Here is a 21,346-nt window from a genome sequence, read left to right as displayed (position 1 = left end):
TCCCCCAAGCACTGCCTGGCAGAATCCCTGAATTCCAGTGGGTGTGACAGGCAGTCCCCAAATGACGGAGGGATCATGATGGTCCCTCTTGTCTCTCAGGGTCACTGGAGCCCTCTGTTTGCTTCCTCTCACCCAGTGAGTTTGCACCAGGGCCTGGCGTGGAGGGATGCCACTCTGCCCTTGTGGGGCATCTTTCCATCCCATCTCTGTCTGTCTGTCTGTCTGTCTGTCTGTCTACTGCCTCTCTTGCCCTGCTCACTTTCTGGGAACTGGCTCAACCAAACAACAGCACGACATTTGCATTTAGTGCCCTGGAGGACCAGAGTGGGGGAGGAGGAGGAGGGCCAGGGGATGACCGCAGGGGAGGAGAAGGGGAAGGAGGAGCCACAGGAGGAACTGCAGCTGGGAAGTGCACACTGGAGAAGCGCAGGGCTGCGCCGGGCTCATGAGGCTGGTGAGGAGCCCGGGGCACTGGCGGCACTGGCTTGGCGGCTGCGGAGTCTGGCTCAGCCCACTGGGGCTCTGCCTGGGGGCGGCCTGTGGCCTGCAAGGTAAGCTCAGGGGGTCCTGGGGGGTGCCTCTCCTCACCCTCCCCTCGCCCCTGGGAAGAGATTGCTGTGGGAGCTGGGGGCCACACCCTGCACAGTCAGCTCAGCCCAGGCCTTACCCACATCTGCCCATTGCAGTCCTGGTTCTGTGGACCCCAGGGCTACTAGCACCGTGGTCCCGCCTGGCCTGGCCCACCAGAGGGCGCTGAGGGCCCCGGACGCTTGTGACCAGGGACCTGAGCTGCCACTGTGGGAATGTGGGGCAGATGCTTTGTCATCCCTATTCCTGTGCCCTGCTCCCCATTTGGGCTCCTCTGCCCCATTCTACACAACAAAATGCACCTGTCCACACCTCAGAGGGTTCCCACTGCTCCGGCGATAAAAATAAAAATATTTCATCTCAGGGAGTGACTGAGAAATCTGAATTGAATCTCTGTTTATCCTGCCTGGCAGCCTCGGGCACCACCCTCTGCCAGAGATCAGCAGCGACACAGCATTGCCCATGTAGAGACGTCCAGGCGTCATGGGCGCTGGCACCCCAGGTTGTGTCAGGGAGATCTTGGGACCTGGGCTTCGCCTGCATCTGCCTCTCTGTGCTATCTGAGGCACAAATGGTTTCCTGTCCACTCGGCAGTTTGTGGCTGAGGAGCTGTTTGCCGCTCTTGGATCAGCTCCTTTTCTGCCTGTGCCTCGGACCGGTTATTCCTGATGGTTGACAGCAGGCGCAGCCTCTGTTCTCAAACACACTTCACTGGCCACTTAGCTGGTCCGAAGGAGGAGGCCCTGGGCGGTGGGCAGGGCCGGCAAGCTTCCAGGAGGTAGCCCAGCTGAGCCCCAGTGCCTCTGGGCTCTTGGCAGGGATAGAGACTGGCCTGGGAGCAGGAGTGGCTGCCCCATTCATTTAACCATGAGGGTTGGATCTGCCTCGCCCCATGAGGTGAGGACAGGCAGGGCCGGGCCAGGAGTGAGGTGGGTCCTCAGACTTGGCTTGAAATTTTCTGGAGTTGAACATTTTTTTTCAATCTTATTTTTTCCCCTTTCAAGTTCGCTGCGTTTAGCCCAGTCGGTGGGGCTGACAGTAGGGGCTATCGTGCTCAGGCATGGCCACCCTGGCAATGCTTTGGCTGGATGCAGGCTGGCACGAGCTTTGCCTCTTGAGCCATTTTCCCTCAGTCACTGGGGTTCAGCAGCTGCCTTGGGCCAGCCTGATAGTCTGGAGTCTCCCTGGGGAGCCTGGAAGCACCTTGGGGCCTCCTGCATACAACAAGCACTGGCTCTTCGGGCCTGGAGCCATAGTACAGCTTGAGGGGTGGGGTGGGTGTGTGCTTGCTTTGTAACAATGGCATCCCATAGGGTCCCCCAAGCCTACCAGGAGTGGTTCCTAAGTACATAGCCAGGAGTAACCCTTGAGCATCATCAGATGTGGCCCCCAAGTGAATAAAAACAAGCAACACAGGTACTTGGCCGTACCCAGCAGCACTTGGGTTACTCCTGGCTCTATGCTCAGAAATTACTCCTGGCAGGCTCAGGGGACCCTATGGGATGCCAGAGACCAAATTCTCTTCCTGCTATGCTATCACTCTAGCCCCATAGAATTTGACTTTTTGTTTTGGTGTTTGGGACACACCTGGTAGTGCTCTGGCCTTAAGCTGTGCTCTTAGGCCTGGCTCCTAGAGGTATTTAGGGTCATGGTGGAGTAAGGTTGAGCACAGCTGATCAGGCCATCTCTCCAGTCCCCCCGTTTTGCAATTTTAGGAAATGCCGAATCGGGAGGAGACACACTGTGGATATCTCTCTGCTGGTGCAGGGACTGAGCTGGGACTCACACTCCCTCCCGCCTGCCCTGATCCATCTGTGGCCTTCTGCCTGCAGCAGACATCTCTGTATTCTTTCTTTCTTTTATTTTATTTTATATTTTTGGTTTTTGGGTCACACCCGGCAGTGCTCAGGGGTTACTCCTGGCTCTATGCTCAGAAATCGCTCCTGGCAGGCTCAGGTATGTGATGCCAGGATTCGAACCACCATTCTTCTGCATGAAAGGCAAACGGTCTACCTCCATGCGATCTTTCTGGCCTTGCATCTCTGTATTCTTGCCAGTCACCAGGCTGGTCTCTGGGAGAGGGGCACTCATGGGGAGAAGCATGAGAAATAGGGACAGGTCAAAGGGGGCACCAGTGAATGGGGTGTGGCTGGATCTCTGGTGCAGCTGTTTGCTGGGGCCCACTTCTGCATGTGTGTAGATTCAAATAGAAAATACAAAGTATATGGGGGCACAGCAGTAGAATGTTTGCCTTGTATGCAGCCAACCTGAGATGGATCCAGGTTCAATCCCTGGCATCCCATAGGGTCCCGGAGCCTGCCAGGAGTGATTTCTGAGCACAGAGCCAGTAGCAGCCCCCCGAGTGCCACTGGATGTGACACCCCCCAAATACGAAGTATACAGTCCACGTGTTGGGTGAGGCTGCCCCAGGTGTTTCTAATCTCTCAGGCAATGGGTCTGAAGACATGGGGTAACAGCAGAGAAATAATTCACAAGCAGTCAAAGTTCCATCAGAGTAAGCTTACTTTTATTCTTCACAGATTTTTTTTTTTTTTTTTTTTGGTTTTTGGGCCACATCCAGCGTTGCTCAGGGGTTACTCCTGGCTGTCTGCTCAGAAATAGCTCCTGGCAGGCACGGGGGACCATATGAGACACCGGGATTCGAACCAACCACCTTTGGTCCTGGATCGGCTGCTTGCAAGGCAAACGCCGCTGTGCTATCTCTCCGGGCCATCTTCACAGATTTTTCTCTGCCATGGCTTTCTGTCCTTTTACTGCTTCTCCCTTTATTCCATGTCTCCCTTTCGAGCTCTCTGCTGCTTCGCTAGCCGGCATTTTTTCTTTATTGGACTTCCCACCCAGATGTGGGCGGGTCTGATCATCCAGGTGGGATTAACATCTCAAAAAACGAGGTTAGGGAAACAGGAATTGGGGACAGGGTTACACATGTGCAGAGAACCATCATGTTTGTAGACACAGCAGAGATGTCCCAGCAGGGCTGTGGGACCAGCTGCTGACACTGTGGAGTCCAAGAAATCCTGGCAAGGCTGAGCCACAGCTCCTCCCACCACCTAGAGAAAATTCACCATTATCAGCTCTCAAGGCCAGTCTCTGTCCAGAAAGGTCGAGCTATAGACCCTGTGTCCCTGCAGGTGGCAGCTGTAACCTGTGTCCCCTTCCCTCAGTCCACGCTGCCTGTTGGTCCCAAGGCCGATTTTGGAGAGGACAGCTTTGCCCCATCCATTCCGTTAGACCAAGGCCCCAAGGCCTCCTTGGTGTCTGTGTATATATGTGTGTGTGTGGGGGGGAGTGACCATCCACCTGAGCATGGCTTCTCACCAGCACGTCCCCCGCAGGCCCAGGGGTGGCCCTGTACGTGGCCCAGGTGGCCATCAACGCCACCGTGGCCGAGGACGTGCTACTGTCCGTGGCTTTCTCCTGCCCTGGCGTGCCCACCATCGAGTGGAGATATGCGTCCCACAAGGGCGCCCAGCGCATCGTGGCCTGGCAGCCGGGCACGCAGGCCCACGTGGCACCCAGCCATCAGCACCGCGTCTGCACCTTTGACAACGGTTCCCTGCAGCTGCTGCGGGTGGGTCCCCACGACGCTGGTGTCTACGTGGTCACTGTCTCTGAGCAGCTGCTAGGCAGCAGCCTGGGCACCGTCGCACTGCATGTGTCTGGTGAGTGGCTGTGGATGAGGACCAGGATGAGGGGTGCCCTGGGGGCTGGGCCCAGGTAAGCCATGGTTTCCCCACAGAAGTCCTGTATGAAGACCTGCACTTCGTAGCCGTGGTGCTGGCCTTCCTGACTGCTGTGGGTGCTGTGCTGGCGGGCCTCCTCTGGGTGTGTAACAGGTGTGGCCGGCTCTGGAAGCAGCGCCTGCTGACAGGTGAGGCCTGGGCCTGGGGAGGGGAGCCCCCCACCCATGTCCAGCCACGCTCATAGCCATGCACTTTGCAGGTGGCAGCAGCACAGAGCGGGTGGAGCTGCAGGACATGGCTTACTAGCTCGACCGAATGCGACATCCTGGTACTCTGGTCTCGCCAGGATAGTCAGGCCACAGTAGATCATTGCTGGATCGGTGCCCTGGATGGGAGCAGAAGCCATTAGGCCATCCCTCTCGCCAGACTGGTGTGGAGCTTCGCTGTCCAAGACTGGTGGGGCACAGGGTGGGCTGCAGCTCTGCCTTTCCGCAAGGGCAGGAAGCAGGTCTGCTGGCCTCCTTGAGTCTTGGTGCTGGGCTGACTGTGAGGCACTCAGCTCCGTCCTTCCCTTTCTCCCTCCCAGATGTGCCCAGGGCTGGAATTCTCGCTAGCCCCTCTACTAGTGTTCCCCAGCTGGCAGACCCCCTTCTGGTGGTGCCTGTCCTTTCCCTGCTCCTTCACCAGTTGCATCTTCGAATGCATTACCGTGATGCCTTACGGGCGGACCCTGCTGGAACCCAAGCTCTCTTCAGACTCCGCCTTCCATGCAGGGCTGGGTGTCTGTCTGGGAAGCCAGTTGGTATCCCGCCCACTTTGTGGCTGCCTCAAGGAAGGTTCACATAGGCAGGGTTGTGTGGGCAGCTCTGATCCTGGCTTCTCAGGGGATATTACCTGCAGGGACATGTGGAGGATTTGACAAGCTCAGCCACTACTAGATCGCCTTGTGAGCACCCAGCCTACCTGCAGTCAGGAATCCAGGTCCCCGGGTACTGGGGACTGATGATGGAATCTGGGTAATGATGGTGGGAGTCTGAGTGCCAGTGATGGAGTCAGTCCTGATGATGGAGTCTGGGTGCTGGTGGCACCTGCGGTGCAGATGGCACACTATGGCTATGTGACTGGGGGTTCATGGTCTCTCACTGGGCCCAGGGACCCCCCCCCTGGAGTGAAAGGCCTTGACAGGGGTGGGGGGCAGTGAGAGAAGGGCCTGGCTGCATCTCTTGGACCTGCTCTTTCCATGTCCCCGTGAGTCCAACCTCAAGCTTCACATGAAAACTTCTCCACTTCCCAAGTGTCGGCGTCAGCACCAAGAGTATGGCAGAAGACAGTGGCCTAGTGCTCAGAACCCTTCCGGAACCCTGCACACAGTTGCTGATGCTCCCATGTGCCTGGCACATGGCTCCTGAAAACTACAGGGACACAAGACTACCCAGAGGTGAGCAGACCATGTCTCTCATAGGGGGGGGGGGAGGTGCAGCTGCCAGAAGGTGATTGTGCTGTGTTGGCTCCTGCAACTGTTACAGAGTCGGGCTCTGAAGTGTCTCAGATGGAGAAAAAGACTTGGGCCAAACATGCAGCTGGCTGCAGATGGGTCTTGGGCCAGTCCTGGCATACACGGTCCCCAAACAGAACACTGAAGGGGGAAGGGGGATGGCACGTGGGCATCTGTGCCAGAGAAGCACATGGTCCCCAGCCTTGGAGTGACTCCCCCTTCCTGCGGGGCAAGTTCTGATTTTCCTGGGGATTCCTTTCTTAGGTTTCTCCTGAGCAGCCATTAGCCAGCGGCAGACGGGTCTGACCCAGAGACACCAGGACTCACCACATTGCTGTGGCCCAACCACGGGCTCAACGACCAGAGGTGCCCGAAACCACCCTGAGGAAATGCCACAGATTCTTTTTTGGGGGACGACTCCTTAGGATGCTCAGAGGACCCTCTGAGCTCGTGCAGGCAGAGTTCATGAACACTCAGAAGCACCTCTTGGCCCCAGCAGAGGTGGCCTGAACAGTGACAGCCTCCGAGCAACTCTGACATCCACAGAGGAAGCACCATCTCTCTAGTGGACAGGAAGCAACACAGGCACATGGATGTTAAGGGATTACTTTAAGGCTTACCAGCCATTTTCCTTAAAGAAAAAAAATACAAGTCCTTGTAAAAACTTGTCTTCCAATCACAGTAGAAATTCCTTATGGGGTTTCTTATGGAAGAGAAAGAAGCTTCACTTATGAAAACACAGTCCCTCGCAGTCAAGACGAGGCCGGAAGTGCTTCCCGTTGAAGGGAGCTCACACCATCTTAGGAAACTTGTTTCCAGAATGCAGTTTAGCCCCTCAAACAAGGCGGCCTGGTGGGATAATCACTCTGGCCCGTGGAGAGGTGGTGGTGGGTGGTGCGTTTCTGTGGACAGGATAGCAGCTGGCGCTGGCAGGACCCCAAGCTACTGTGACCTAACAGGCATATTGGAGCCACACCCAGTGCTGGGGAGGGGTCTGAGGCCTGGTGTGCTAACCACTGCTCACTGCCTTCCCCAGCCCTCCCAGGGCCATGGCTGAGGTGCTAGGGTGGGTGCAGCATGTGGGTCCACCCCCACTCACTAGCTCTTCCACTGAGAGTTTCTAGACCCCCCCAAAACAGAATGAGACCAGCAGGTAGCAGACACCTCATCAGGGACCTAAGGCTGGCTATTCACCCAGATGCTGTGTTTACCAAACAGAAGCCCATTTGAAGCTAGTAACACTTCAGGTTAACCTTATTTTAAGGGGCCAGAGAGATAGCAGAGCAGTAGGGCGTTTGCCTTGCATGCAGAAGGACAGTGGTTTGAATCCTGGCATCCCATAGGGTCCCCCGAACCTGCCAGGAGCAATTTCTAAGTGCAGAGCCAGGAGTAAGCCCTGAGCGTTGCCGGGTGTGATCCATAAACCAAAACCCTCATTTTAAAAAGGCATTTTTATTTATTCCTATACTTGACTCTCTACACTGTACAGTATTTGGGGCTGGAGCAATAGTATGGCGGGGAGGGCACTGCCTTCTGATCCCCAGAGTAGCACCTGGGTGGTCTCCAAACTAAAGGGAATCACTGTATTTAATCTCCTGCATTCAAAGCATTTCGCCACTTACAAAGTGAGAGTTCCAAAATGCAAAACACTGGGGCTGGAGATACAGCACAGTGGTAGGCATTTGCCTTACACGCAGCTAGCACAAAACAGACCTGGGTTCAATTCCCGGCATTAGATACGGTCCCCTGAGCCTGCCAGGAGTAACCCGAGTGCCGCTGGGTATGGCCCAAAAAAACAAAAAAGAAAACCAAAATGCAAAACACTGGCTCATTCCTCTTTAGGATAGTTTCTCTGGAAGATCTCTCTCCCTTGTGCTTCTGGGTGATGGGCATCTTCAAGTCCCGAGTTTCCATCACCCTGACTGGGAAGCAGCAGCGTCAGAGCAGACAGGGGCTGAGTGCAGACATGAGCAGCTCCATTTTGTAGACGAAGTTGCGCCCTTCCATCTTACTCCACTGCACCTCCCTGAAGGGGCCTCGCAGGTGGTTCCACTTGCTGTCCTGAAGGACATCGCTCTTCGGCAGGTCTTTGCATTGGCTCCGGGGAAGCTGCACCATGATCTTGCTGCCACTTTCAGGGCCATTCCGAACTGTGGAGCAAACCAATCAGCGACATGCTAAGTTCCAGGCTGGACAGTCCCACCACTGTGGACCAACGTGCCTGAGTCAGGCCGCTAAGTGTTGGCGAGGCCAGCTGGGAATTCTCAGGCACAGTCACCGCTGGAGTAAGGTGCTGCGGAATGGCCAAGGAGGGCTTGGTGCTCCCCAAACAGAAAGGAGATTAATAAAAGGAAGAAGGCTCGGGGACCCCAGATGTCCACCACATGGTCCGGTCCCTAGACTAGCCAGTAAGAAGAGAATGCGGCATAAGTGATGAGGGAGTGAGGGGCGCCAGACCAAGCCACGAAAGAACTGGGCTGTGACTTGGGAGGAAGAAACAGGCCCTGCACTCCGCTGGGAAGAACCTGACAGCGGCTGAGCCAGGGGTCACTGATCCACCCCAGGTACCTGAAGGCCACGTGCGCCTGACTGACCCCCACAGGACAGGCAAAGGGCTGGACGTACCTGAGATGGCGTAGTCACCACTCGGGGAGGCCACGGTGATGGCTGAGGCGTTGCCGACGCTCTCGATGGGCCCGAGGCCTACGTGGCTGCTGAAGCTCAGGACCTGCCAGCCCATGACCTTGGCCAGCTGCTGTACCGCGTGGACCTGGTGCTGGGACATCTGTGGGCAGCAGAACAGGCTGATTGGGACGGGTATGACTGAGATCAGGGCCTGCTGCTGACCCATCGGTAGCTCAGCCTGACTCGTGCTTCCCTGGGCACTCTGGCCTGGGAGTGAGGCCCCAGCCCACTGATGCGGATCTCACTGACAGGCCCAATTGAAGTGGCCCCATGCAGATATCACTCTGCAGCCCTCTGCCTCTCCTGGGCTCAAGTCTAGGAAGAGCTTCAGGGACTAGTGCTCTTCCTCAACTGTGTCTTAGGGTGGTGACTGCGGAGGTCCAAGGGTCTGGTCATCAGTATCATCCCATGCCCAGTACAGCGGCTGGGTGGACACACTCTTATAGTAGTGTTGGGTGTTCCTATGTATCCCTTACAGGCAAAGGCCCTGCAAGAACCTGGGACCCTTTTCTTGCCTACCGGGTGTGGACCCCACTCCCCAGACTCCCAATCCCAAGATGCCAGCTGGGGTGGAGCAGCCCACACACTTCCTGGTCCACCTCGGCTATCAGCGGGTAAGAAGAGCAGAAGCCACGCCTCCTCCAAGCATGTCAGCTACCTGGCACCAGGAAGCAAGTGGGAACAAGACGTCCTGCTTGGTGGTGTGAGATACATACACACACCAGCATGTCAGAGTGACCCCCTGCCCGAAACCAGGGAGCAGATGGCAGAAACATTGCCTCAACTCATCAGAGGAAGGAAAAGTCCAGATGTCTGCCCAGAACTGCAGGGCAGCTGACCTGGACCCAGACAGAACTCAGCACAAGGTCATTCATGGGAGCTTGTCCTGGCTGCTCCAGAGGGCAGGATTCCCTCTATTCTCGGCCACAGGTCTACTTGCCCAAGCTGTGGCCCAGGGAAGGGCTGACACCTGGAGCAGCTCCTCTCGAACCTGGTCCTCCCTCTCGGCATGTCCAGGTAAACCCATGGGCAGAAGACACCTAGGCCGGATCATGTCACCTGAGACAGGAGGAAGTCCCGAAGTTCCTGCTCCTGGTGGGACAGCGTGATAACCCGACCGTCTCGGTGCACCACACGGATGTGGTCAGCCCCGATGTTCAACTGCAACTGGATCGACCTTGGTGGGGCAGTGAGAGGTGGTTTATGCAAGTGGGTGAGGTGAGACACTGGCCCCGCACGAACCCCACCCTGTTCCAAGCTCTCTGGGCAGTAGCAGAAAGTCTGGAGACCTTGTGCGCTACCCTCAACACCAGCCCTGCCCTGGGAAGCCCCCACTGGCCCAGCTGGCTCGGGTGATGCTCACTCACTTGCAGATCTGCTCGTAGCCCTGGGACGTGATGAGCACTTTGACGCTGGACTCGCAGGCATCATTGATGTTCGACCAGTGCGCCTGGATCTGGGGGTCATCAATGTGGCTAGCCAGGCTGTCGATGGTCGCAGCCGCTCTGTGGGGGACAAGATAGCCACGGTGGCCATCACGGGTTGGGGAAGCAGGCCACACTCAGACGGGTGTTGGGAGGAGGGCAGCACCCTGAGGCCCAGCCCACCTCTGTGCCACTTCTCACTCAGATTGGCTTGTCACGACAGACCAGACCAAGGTACCAGCTAGACCCACAAGGACTCCTGCTCCCGGCCAGAGGCCTTGGGTTGCTGCCCTGGCCAGGCCAAGGAAGAGGAGCCGAGAGAAGCCCATCCCCAGATCCAACACCAGCCAATTCACTTGCGAGAGTGCCCGGTCTTTCAGCGACCCCATGAAGCAAGAAGTTCTCTCTCCACTTTCCTGGAGAGAACCGAGCGCAGAAGCTAACACAGGGGACTAGTGGCGGCCAGCCACCACCACCTTGCTGCCTCACCTGCTTCTCAGGAAGATGTGCTTCGCTTGCTTGATGACTTTCTCCAGAAGGCCCTCGCTGGACTGTAAGGAGCTGATCTCGTTCTTGTCATAAGCCTGAGGGCCCGAAAGTCTCATTCTCTTGTGGCCGAAAGGAGCGCTGGCAGGGTGAGGCATTGTGATGGAGCTCACGGTCTGCTTGTGGAACTGCAGGGGGGGGGGGGGGCAGCGTGAGTCACGAGTCCAGCCCGGCCAGCCCTGCCTGCCCATCCCACTGGGGTCGCAGCTCCCTGGAGCCGGAGCGATAAGACAGCTCAGTGGGGGGGCATTCGCCTTACACACACAGCTGACTTGAGTACAATCCCCAGCATCATATAGGGCCCTCTGAGCTTACCAGAGTGATTATAAGTGCAGAGTCAGGAGTAACCCCTGAGCACTGGCCAGGTGTGGCAACACACACACACACACACACACACACACACACACACACACACGCACGCACGCACGCACACACGCACGCACGCACGCACACACACACACACACGCACGCACGCACATACACACACACATAAAGGGTCTACTATACTGGCCTTCTCACACGCACGCACATACACACACACATAAAGGGTCTACTATACTGGCCTTCTCACATTTAAGTGAAGCAGCACAGAGACACACAGCCGGGGAAAGTGCTGCTCGGTCACTCCCATCCCAGGCCTGTGACAGCAACCCTGAGAGCCTCAGAGTCTGTGAGCTGCAGCTCTGCCAGAACTCGGGCCCAGTCCAGCAGGGAAGGTGGGACTTGGAGTTCTACTGAGCTGCTCAGTGACCTTTACAGGGAGTCTGCTATGCCAGACACACATGCTGGACAGGGCATGGCCTCCCAACAAGCCAGCTCAGTGAGCACCCCACCACTCTCTCCTGCACAGGCGGGAGGGGCGAGGGAGGAGTCTCAGAGGACCTACCCTCACTGGACCAGTGCAAAACTGGGCCCGCTAATGCCTCCTCGAGCAGGGCCTACAGAGGAGAAGGATGGGGACAGGGTGGTCCAGCCCTCCCCTGGCCCCCACAGCCGGCACGGTGGCTCCTAACATCCCCAAGGCCCTGGCACACCACATTACCTACCTCTCGGATCATCAGATGCAAATTATGCTCTAGGACATGCAGATGGTCCTCCGGAATCGGCTTGTCAGCAGCAGCCTTCTGGGACTTCTTGTCGTTCAAGGAGTGGCATAAGGAAATCGACAACTGCAGGTCTGCCCAAATGAAGGCAGGAAGAAAGCACAGAGAACATGAAGGGTTTTCGTGGAGAAGTAATAGCCCAGGCCTTGGGGAGCACCTTTGAGCTGCTGTCAGTCCATCTTGGGGACCCGCCTGTCTAAGGAGGCTGCTGGCTCAGCTCACAGACCCACCAACAGAAGCCACGTACTGTTTCTACCTCCCCTGAACACGCCTGCATGTACACGGAGCTGCTCACTCCCGGGAGGACTGGGACACTGGTCTACTCCAAATCCCTCTTCCTCTGACGAACCCTGAGAGGAACTCCTGGGGCCAGACAGATATCACATCTACAGCATTTGCCTTGAACATGGCAGAGCAGGCAGGGTTCCTCACAGTTCATTTACGAGGCATGAACAGGACTAAGTGCAGTCAATTTCTGAGTGAAATCAGGCAGCTTTTAAACTCTTAGAATTCCATGTCATGGGGCTGGAGAGATAGCATGGAGGTAAGGTGTTTGCCTTTCATGCAGAAGGACGGTGGTTCAGATCCTGACATCCCATAAGGTCCCCTGAGCCTGCCAGGGGCGATTTCTGAGCGTAAAGCCAGGAGTAACCCCTGAGCGCTGCTGGGTGTGACCCAAAAACCAAAACCAAAACCAAAAACAAAAAAATCCCATGCCAGCAAATTTAGGATAATGAGCTTTCAAGACACTAAAGAGATCTATCTACCTTCCTTCCTCCCTCCCTCTCTCTTTTTTGGGCATGCCCCACAGCACTCGAGTTACTCCTGGCTCTGCACTCAGAAATCGCTTCTGGCACACTCGGGACGATACAGGGTGCCAGGAATCGAAATAGATTCGTACCAGGTCAGCCGCATGCAAGGCAAACGCCCAACAACCCCTAAACAGAATTTTTTTTTCTTTCCTTTTGGTTTTTGGGTCACACCAGCAGAGCTCAGGGGACCACCTGGGATGCCGGGATTCTAACCACCGTCCTTATGCATGCAAGGCAAATACCCTACCTCCATGCTATCTCTCCGGCCCCTAAACAGAATTTTCTGATGTCTTTCTTGGGTGGAAGGGAAGGCAGGAGCCTGGAACCCTGCTAGGGAGAGACAAAGCAGCCTGGAAGCCTGAGCCCCTGCATGGAATCCTGGGACAGTTGAGTATGAGCCCTACGGAACGTAGCTTGGTAGTGCTACATCTAATCCGCTGAGACCCGCACACTGTCATGCACACAGGGATGGCATCTGCCCAGCTCACCCGACCAGTGCTCCCCTTAGGAGTCTCTTACTTGGGAAGGGCTGGGAGAGGATCTGGTTCTTCACCACGATGTGAGGGATCTGGGACTTGATTTGCACGGCCTCTCGGGAGAGCTGCGCAAAGATCTCCTTGCACAGCAGAACGTTCTGTGCTGCTTCTAACTTGGCCTGCCAGTGTGGGGAGCCTGAAAGACAGAGGCCCCCATCTGAGTCTGTGGCCATGCTGCATCTCTCCTCCTCCTCCTTCAACAGCCTCTGTGCTAACTTGGAAGGCCCAGAAGCTCATGCTCACTCACACGCATGCGTAGCAGCGCTGGGTTCTCAGGGACCAGTCTCCTGAATCGTGGGGGAGCAACCTACATTTCTATTCCTCAGAGTACATACATTCCCACTTGGCAACTTTCTTTGTTTTGCCTTCTTGAGTTTTCTTTTGTTTTTTTCGGACCACAATCAGTGGTGCTCAGGGCTTACTCCTGGCCAGGCTCAAGGAACACTATGGGGTTGCCGAGGATCAGACCCTGAGCTGATGTGTACAAGATAAGCACCTTAACCCTGTGCGCTCTCTCCAGCCCTTGTAACCTCGGCTTTCATGTGTTCCTGATAATATTCCAGCAGGCACTTCTGCAGGCTTGGGAGCGAGTGAATGTGACCTATTTCTTGCATCATGACAGCTAGCTGCACAGAGATTTCTGCTCTGCTCTCACAGCACCCAGAGAACATTTCCAACAGCCCTTATTCCAGGCCACCCACTTCTATTTATTTCTCTAGCAGCAGGGGCTAGAGAAACAGCCTAGTGGTTAAGGCACACAGCCCACATGGGGCCAAATCCAGTCTGGTCCCCCAAGCTGGAGCAGCCACGAAGCAGTGCTGAGTGTGGCCCCAACACTCAGCCCCCATCCCCATACCAGAGACCAGTCAAGGGCAGAACCCAATAGTACCTGGCTTGGCCTTCGGCGCGGGCTGCCTGAACAGGGTCGCTGTGCCCAAGTCACCCACGTCTGGAGCCTGTTTCTGAATTGAAACCTGAGCAAGTGAGAAACATGGGGCTGTGAGAGTGTCAGCTGGGCCCGGAGAGGATGCAGCTCAAAGCCACCTGGTGAATAAATACCTTGATATACGCGGAGCCCTCCAAATCGCTGGGGATCTGGACGTCCAGGGGACAGTGGTCTTCGGGGATCTTCTTGTCCAGGTCGATGTCCGTATTCTTGATGACCTCGAACGTACCGTGATGGGGAAAGAGAGAGCCTAGTGGGGCGAGAAATACAGGGCAATGGCCTACACGCTGACCAGCACCAGCACTGCACACGCACTACACACGGAGCTTTCTCTTGGGCTTGCCTTGCACACAGCCCACCTGTGTTCAATTCCCATTACCCCATACAGTCCCAAGTCCTGCTAGGAGTTATCGGAGTGCAGAGGCAGGCGTAATTCCTGAATACTACCGGGTATGGTTCCAAACCAAACAAATAAAAAAGATGCTCTTGGGCCAGAGAGATAGCATGAAGGTAGGGCGTTTGCCTTGCATACAGAGAATGGTGATTCGAATCCCGGCATCCCATGTGGTGCCCCGAGCCTGCCAGGAGCGATTTCTGAGAACAGAGCCAGGAGTAACCCCTGAGCGCTGCTGGGTCTGGCACCCTCCCCCCCAAAAAAGAAAAAGATGCTCCTGGTGGCGGAGGGATAGCACAGTGGTAGAGCATTTGTCTTGCATGCAGCCAATCCAGGATGGATGGTGGTTTGAACCCTGGTATCCCATATGTGTCTGTCAGGAGCCATTTCTGAGCAGAGCCAGGAGTAACCCGAGTGCTGCTGGATGTAATCCCCAAAAAACAAAACAAAACAAAAAAGAGCTCTTGGTTGCCCAGTTAAATAAAAAAAAAATTTTTTTTTGGTTTTTTGGGCCACACCCGGCGGTGCTCAGGGGTTACTCCTGGCTATCTGCTCAGAAATAGCTCCTGGCAGGCATGGGGGACCATATGGGACACCGGGATTCGAACCAACCACCTTTGGTCCTGGATCGGCTGCTTGCAAGGCAAACGCTGCTGTGCTATCTCTCCGGGCCCTAAATGAAATTTTTGATAAAACCAGAATATAATAAAAAAAATTTTTTTTGGAGGGCCATACTCGGCAGCTAACTCAGGGATTACTCCTGGCAGGCTGGGGGACCATGTGGGATGCTAGGGATCAAATCCGGGTCTGTCCTGGGTTGTCTGCATGCAAGGCAAACGCCCTATTGCTGTGCTATCGCTCTAGCCATAATCAAATCTTTTATGATCATGGGTGAAAGACAGACAGAAACAGGCAAAGTGCTCAGACTATTCTGATTTTGTTGAACAGCAGTCTGACCAGGAGAACAGAGTACTCCCAGGATCAGAAATGAGCCATCTCCTGTCTCTCCACAAGATCCCACCCGAGGAGCCATGAGTATTGATCACGTGTTCTTAGTTCCCATGCAGCGCCTCTGACTGGCCTTCAGCAGCTTACACAAAGGACCGGGTCATCCTGACACACCAGTAGGCAGGATAGAGTATTGGCCAGTTTCCCTGCCGCAGCCCTGATCATGGGATAGAGGAACGGCTGTGGCCTTTCCCCGGGATTAAGATGTGCGTGCAGCTCTGAGAGGCACCGAAGAGTTCGAAGAGTTCCCCGTACCTGCGCTGCGGTAGCTCAGATCCCCTAGGATCTTATCGCCCACTTTCCTCAGCTTCCAGTGTTGCCTCAGCCGCAGGAGCTCTGAGTTGAAGTCCCTTTGCAGCTTGTTCTCTTGGTTCTCTGTGACGGACTTGGTCAGCCTCTCGGCGCCCTTCAGCAGGATCTGGGCTGCTCCGGCCAGCGACTTCTTCTTGGAGATCAGCTGCAACGTCTGAGGCAAAACCACCCAGAGTGTGCTTGTGTGCTGGTGTGCGTGAGCGACCTCAGAAACGGACGCTGTCTGACCAACACAGCGCCTACTCGAGAGAAAATGTGGGCATTACAGGGAAGGCGGAGAAAGGGGCAAGGGCACACCTGCCAGAGCTTCCTGATGATGCCAGGGCTGCGGAGTCCACAGCGAGACCCCATGCATGCCTGAAGGGGGCGGACGGGGCTGGATCCACACAGCACCTGGTCCCCTGAGCACGTAGGGGTTGGGTAACACCGAACAGTGCTCAGGAATGACTCCTAGTTCTCTGCTGGGACCCTTCTTGGCAGTGTTTGAGAGATTATAAAGTGCCTGCACGAGAGACCAGAGCCTCCCCGCTGTGCTGTCCCTATGGCCGTTTCTTGGGAGCCCTCACACTGTCTCCTGGAAGATGGACAGATGAACATGCACTGTCCAGACTTCTTCATCCACTAGTGTAGGCACCATTTCCTTCTGACCTCCGGGAGGGGAGGGCAGCTGTCACCCAATTTCAGAGGGGCCTTCTCTGACCTTCTTTAACCTTTTGCTCGGAAACGGAAGGTATTTTATTTTTTTCCTTTGGTTTTTGGGCCACATCCCAAAGCTCTGTGCTCAGAAATCATCCCTGGCTCAGGAGACTATATGGGATGCTGAGGCTTGAACCCAAGCTCATCCCGGGTCAGCCACATACAAGGAAAATATCCTTTTTCCTATCACTATCGCTCCAGCCCAGTAGGTATTTCTTTCCTTTTTTGGGGGGGAGGGGCACACCTGGTGGCATTCAGGGGTTACTTCTGGCTCTGCACTCAGAAATTGCCCCCTGGCAGGCCCAGGGGACCATATGGGATGCTGAGGATCAAACCTGGGTCCGTACTGGATTGGTCCAGTCTAGGCAAATGCCCTACCACTGTGCTATCTCTATGGCCCCGAAAGGTATTTCTTACCTACATTCACTACTGCCAGGAATCGGTGATTAATGCTTCTAAATAAAACATGCAGCTAGCAGCGGGACAGAAGCAGTTTTGAATACAGAGCCCAGGACCCATAGCGCTGGGAGTCGGCCTGTCCAGTAGGCCCCTCATGAATGGGGATCTGGCGGGACGTGTGGAGGACGAAGCAGAGGAGATGGTTTCATGCATGAGTCTGAGGGCAAAGCCCGCCCTTCCTTGGACTTGGCACGAGAAGACTGGGGAGCCCCATACCTGCTTGGGAGGAAGTGCATCCTGGGAGACAGGGTCCAAGGTCATGAATTTCCTGTCCCTGACGACACTGAGCACATCGTAGAGCACACACACCTCGGTGAGGGCGCTCCGCAGACTGTTCCTCACCGAGTCCCAGGGCCACAGGGAGGGCTGCAGTCGGACCAAGCCTGGGGGTGACAGTGACAAGAACCTGGTCAGGAGCAAGAGACAGCAGTGGGCTCGGGCCTGGAGGTGTTTCAGGGGCCCGGGTCTCCGCCTGGTGACACCTGCTGCTTGGGTGGCGCTGGGGTGTCACAGAGCTGGGCTCAAGGACTGTCCACAATATTTGGCCCCTTTTTTCATCCTGGCCAACCCATCTCAAATCTTGGAAACCATTTACTTAGCATTCCTTGGTGCAAACAAATCTCAAGTCCGATTTCCACAGGCTATGCATGGGATGATAATGTCATCTCATCCACACTTTATGCCTCTCCAGTAATCTTTTCCTAGTAGCTTTTTTGTTTGTTTGTTTGTTTGATTGTTTTGGTTTTTGGGCCACACCTGGCAGCACTCAAGAAGTTATTCCTGGCTCTACCCTCAAAAATCGCTCCTGCAAGCTCGGGGGACGATATGGGATGCCAGGGATTGAACCCGGATCCGTCCCAGGTTGGCTGCATGCAAGGCAAATGCCCTACGGCGTGCTATTGCTCCAGCCCCTTTACTAGCTTTTTCTTTTAGTTTTTAGGCCACACCTTGTGGTGCTCAGGGTGTACTCCTGGCTCTGTGGTCAGGGGTCCCTCCACCTGGCAGATTCGGGAGACCATATGGGATGCTGGGAATCAAACCCAGGTAGACAGTGTATGATAGAAATGCCCTGTGCCCTTCTCCAGAAGTTCACCTTAGCTCTTAAAACAATGACTGTAAATTTCCAAACTACAGAAACACACTAAAGAAAAAAAAATCCAAAAGATAAAACCTGCACTAGCACTCAGATAACAAATAATGCATCTTCAAATAGCTTTAAGAACATCACCTTTTACACTGAATTTCTTGAATTCACGTTCTCCTCATAGAGCTTAAGAAATAGAAACGTAAATAATAAAGAGTTTTCCTTTAGTCCTCACCCAGCACAGGTGAGTGCTAACAGTGATGTAAACCTGGACTACACTTCCAACATGTGGCCCCAGGGGCTAAGTGGCATCCCCAATCACTGTGCCAGAGATATTCCAGGGCTACAGTGTTTTTTTTTTTCCTTTGTTGTTTTTGGGTCACACCCTGTAGCGCTGGGGGGGTGGTGTGTGTTACTCCTGGCTCTGTGCTCAGAGCCCACTCCTGGCAGGCTCGGGGACTATATAGGATGCTGGGATTCAAACCCAGGTCCTTCCCAAAGTCAGAAGCGTGCAAGGCAAATGCCCTACTATCAGTGTTATCACTCTGGGTCCCCAAGGCTGCAGTGTGACCGCCTCCTGCTCTCCTCCCGTACTTGGAGCAACAACACCAAGCGTGTTGGACATACAAGCCACATCTCTGTGGCAGCCTTCTCTGCGGTGAGCCTCCAAACAATCAAAGGCCTTCCCCTAAGGCAGCGAAGCTGACATAACATTTCTGATAACCCTGGGGAGACAAGCAGAGAGAGAGAGAGGCAGCAGAGCAGGTAAGCACTTGCTTTGTGTGCGGCGAACCTGGGTTTGATACCAGGCACCACAATTGGGCCCAGTAACCCTGGATGAGTGATCCCTGAGCTCAGAGCCAAAGAGAGTAAGCCCTGAGCACTGCCAGGGAGTCAAAAGAGGTGTCTGGGGAAGGGGGGCAGAGAGATACCACGGAGGGTGGGCGTTTGCCTGGCATGCCACTGCATGAAGAAGGTGGTTCGAATCTCACATGGCATCCCATAGGGTGCCCCCTTGAGCCTGCCAGGAGCGATTTCTGAGTGTGTGCCAATCCCTAGGTGCATACCCTCGATCGGGGGCTCCACGCAGGCCCCCCAGGGCCCTTCCCATTCATTCCGAATCGCGGACATTTCCCAGGGTTGGCAACTGGCATCATCATCCCCACGCCCACTTCCTTCCACTGTCCTGCCCAGTCCCCCAAAAGTCCATGGACCAGGCGGACACGCCCCCTGGCCCCCTCCTTTGGCTTCCTGGGCCCCCAACACAACCCTGGACGGCGCCAGGCCCCTCGTCCACCACCTTCGTCGTCGTCAGGCTCGGCGCCGGCCCCGGCCCAGTCGTGCGCGTCGCGGTCGGCGCCGTCCGCGTCGTCGTCGTCCGAGCCCGAGCCCGACGCCTGGCTGAAGTCGATGCGCTGCGCCAGGCGCGCCAGGTTCTGCGACATGGACAGCGGCTGCAGGTAGGTCTCCGTGCCGTCCAGGCCCACCTCCTGCACCTGCTTCTCGCACGCGGACTCGATGCTGATGCGCACCGCGCGCACCCCCGACATGGCGGCGGCGGATGGCGGCGGATGCGGGGAGACGGAGACGCGGAGACCGGGAGGCGCGGACGGACGGGCCGCGGAGGACGGACGGGCCGGGGAACGGTACCAGGAAACAGAAGAGCGGAAGTGACGCAACGCGGGGACGGGCGCAGAGGCTCACGGGAAGAGGGGCACGCGCCGGACCACACTTCCGGCCGGCCTCTCGGCCGCGAGGAGGCCCGCATGGCGTCACTTCCGGCATGCCTGCGGGCCGCGAGGCGGCTCACGGTACGTCACTTCCGGCAGGCCCACGGACCGCGAAGAGGTTCAGGGGAGGGAGGCACAAAACACACTTCCGGCAGTCCATGATTCGGGGGCGGCACCGATCACACTTCCGGTCAGTCTACGCTATGGGAGCGGTAGCGAACGCACTTCCGGCCGGTCTACGGGTCGCGCAGACTCACAAAGCAGCAGCACAGGACGCACTTCCGGCCGGCCTACGGGTCGCGCAGAGGCCCAAAACAGGGTGGCACCCAACACTTCCGCCACTCTGCCGACTGCGCAGAGGTTCACGGGAGGCGCCGTCAAAGGTCTGAGCCTCCCTAGCGCTCGCTCCACTTTCCCTCCTCTAAGAGTGGGCCTGGCTCGCTTCGAGAGGCGGGCCATGGAGGAGGCCCTAGGAGGGTCCCTGAGCGCAGATTCAGGGTTCATTGCAAATATTTTGGACAAGTAGTTTGCTTCAGCCTAATGCTTTTACTAAAAATCTTTGGATTTTGATTGCTAGGGCATGTACAGTCAGTGCAACCAGAAGACCATGTTTTGTGGGTTGCTTATGAGCAGAGTGCTAAAGAATGACTAATTTGCATGCTTGGGACATTCGGCAAGGTGAGAGGTGAGAGTTTTGGCTAAAGAGTAGCACAAGATCATCAAGGAAATTTTCTACCTTATAATCAGTAAAACTATAGATTTCTGTCTCAGTAAGGCAGTGGCTATGTTTGATCTCACTTATTTGGTAAAACAAGCATCAGCGCTGCATTTTGATGCGATTTTATTTTTTCTCTTCTTGCAAAATAATCACCCAAGTGCATCCATTAGAGATTGAAGCTAGACATCTAGGCACTAATGTCTGTGAAAGGCAAATGGCAAACTTTCAAGTGTGGGTCAGTGTCACTAAGAGGAATAAAGTTATTCCTTCTCACTACTTTATTCCATTAAAAAATACTAAAAGAGGCTCTGATTTAAAAAATATCTTAAGAATGTGACTGTAAGAACACATTAAACATTAAGCTAGCTCCGAGGGATACATAGAATATGTGATTCCCACATAGGGTCACTGGGTTCAGCCTTAGTTCCACATGGTCTCCCAGCACTGCTAGTTTAGGCAAAAGAAAAAAATCCTAAAGAAAATCAACATTTTTCAAAACTGTTTTCACAATACTCAGAAATAGAGGCTGGAGTGATAATACCATGGTAGGGCGTTTGCTTTGCACACTGCCGACTTGGGCCTGAGCCTGCCAGGAGTGATTTCTGAGCACAGAATCAGAGTAACCCAAGTGCCGCCGGGTATGGCCCAAAAACAAAAACAAAAAAGCAAAAGGGAGCTGGAGCTGTAGTACAATTTGTAGGGTGCTTTCTGACCCAAATTCAATCCCTAGCAACCCCGTATGGTCCTTTGAGCCCAATCATAAGTGATCCCTGAGCATAGATTCCTCAGGTCCATCTGATTTGGGCCCCCAAAAAGGGTAACATAAATGGGGTTTAGGGACCAGAGCGATGGAAATGCGGTGGGGCATTTGCCTTGCACGTGGCTGACCCAGGATGGACAGTGGTTTGATTCCCTGACATCCCATATGATCCCCAAGCCAAGAGTGATTTCTGAACGCATAGCCAGGAGTAACCCCGGATGGGACCCAAAAATTCAAAAGAGAAATGGGGTTTTAGTAGTGAGATTCAGGGGGCAGAAAGATGGCACTGTGGTGGGACATTTGCCTTGCACATGGCCAACTCAGGATGGACCCAGGTTTGATTCTC

General features: G+C 55.2%; 2 protein-coding genes and 1 long non-coding RNA gene across 3 annotated transcripts; 2 read left to right on the top strand and 1 right to left on the bottom strand.

Moving 5' to 3' along the window:
* Positions 1-445: 445 nt before the first annotated feature.
* On the top strand, positions 446-4,614 carry VSTM5 (V-set and transmembrane domain containing 5). The gene is made up of 4 exons (XM_049779016.1): positions 446-551; positions 3,945-4,271; positions 4,349-4,480; positions 4,552-4,614. The coding sequence occupies exons 1-4, from the start codon at positions 446-448 to the stop codon at positions 4,596-4,598; spliced, it is 612 nt and encodes a 203-aa protein (XP_049634973.1). The 3' UTR covers positions 4,599-4,614.
* Positions 4,615-4,714: 100 nt separating this feature from the next.
* LOC126015549 (uncharacterized) lies at positions 4,715-6,376 on the top strand. The gene is made up of 3 exons (XR_007498242.1): positions 4,715-4,800; positions 5,588-5,730; positions 6,052-6,376. It is a non-coding gene; the product is annotated as an uncharacterized LOC126015549 (long non-coding RNA).
* Positions 6,377-7,338: 962 nt separating this feature from the next.
* On the bottom strand, positions 7,339-19,351 carry MED17 (mediator complex subunit 17). The gene is made up of 12 exons (XM_049778014.1): positions 19,093-19,351; positions 16,925-17,091; positions 15,497-15,707; positions 13,953-14,089; positions 13,783-13,867; positions 12,877-13,029; positions 11,489-11,619; positions 10,386-10,570; positions 9,840-9,977; positions 9,532-9,649; positions 8,413-8,572; positions 7,339-7,937 (listed from the first exon to the last, which is right to left on the bottom strand). Exons 1-12 carry the CDS (start codon positions 19,340-19,342, stop codon positions 7,726-7,728), a joined length of 1,947 nt encoding a protein of 648 aa, XP_049633971.1. The 5' UTR covers positions 19,343-19,351; the 3' UTR covers positions 7,339-7,725.
* Between the last annotated feature and the right edge of the window lie 1,995 nt (positions 19,352-21,346).

This window comes from Suncus etruscus, chromosome 8 (genome assembly GCF_024139225.1).
Source record: "Suncus etruscus isolate mSunEtr1 chromosome 8, mSunEtr1.pri.cur, whole genome shotgun sequence".
In the NCBI taxonomy this organism is placed as follows: Eukaryota; Metazoa; Chordata; class Mammalia; order Eulipotyphla; family Soricidae; genus Suncus; species Suncus etruscus.
This window is presented reverse-complemented; position numbering and strand designations above follow the sequence as displayed.

Coding starts and splice junctions, on each gene's coding strand:
- VSTM5 (XM_049779016.1), top strand. CDS start 446: ATGAGGCTGGTGAGGAGCCCGGGGCACTGGCGGCACTGGCTTGGCGGC. Junction 552..3,944: donor GGCGGCCTGTGGCCTGCAAG/GTAAGCTCAGGG, acceptor CGTCCCCCGCAG/GCCCAGGGGTGGCCCTGTAC. Junction 4,481..4,551: donor GAAGCAGCGCCTGCTGACAG/GTGAGGCCTGGG, acceptor TGCACTTTGCAG/GTGGCAGCAGCACAGAGCGG.
- MED17 (XM_049778014.1), bottom strand. CDS start 19,342: ATGTCGGGGGTGCGCGCGGTGCGCATCAGCATCGAGTCCGCGTGCGAG. Junction 10,571..11,488: donor TGCATCTGATGATCCGAGAG/GTAGGTAATGTG, acceptor CCCCCCCTGCAG/TTCCACAAGCAGACCGTGAG. Junction 8,573..9,531: donor GGGACTTCCTCCTGTCTCAG/GTGACATGATCC, acceptor TGCTGCCCACAG/ATGTCCCAGCACCAGGTCCA.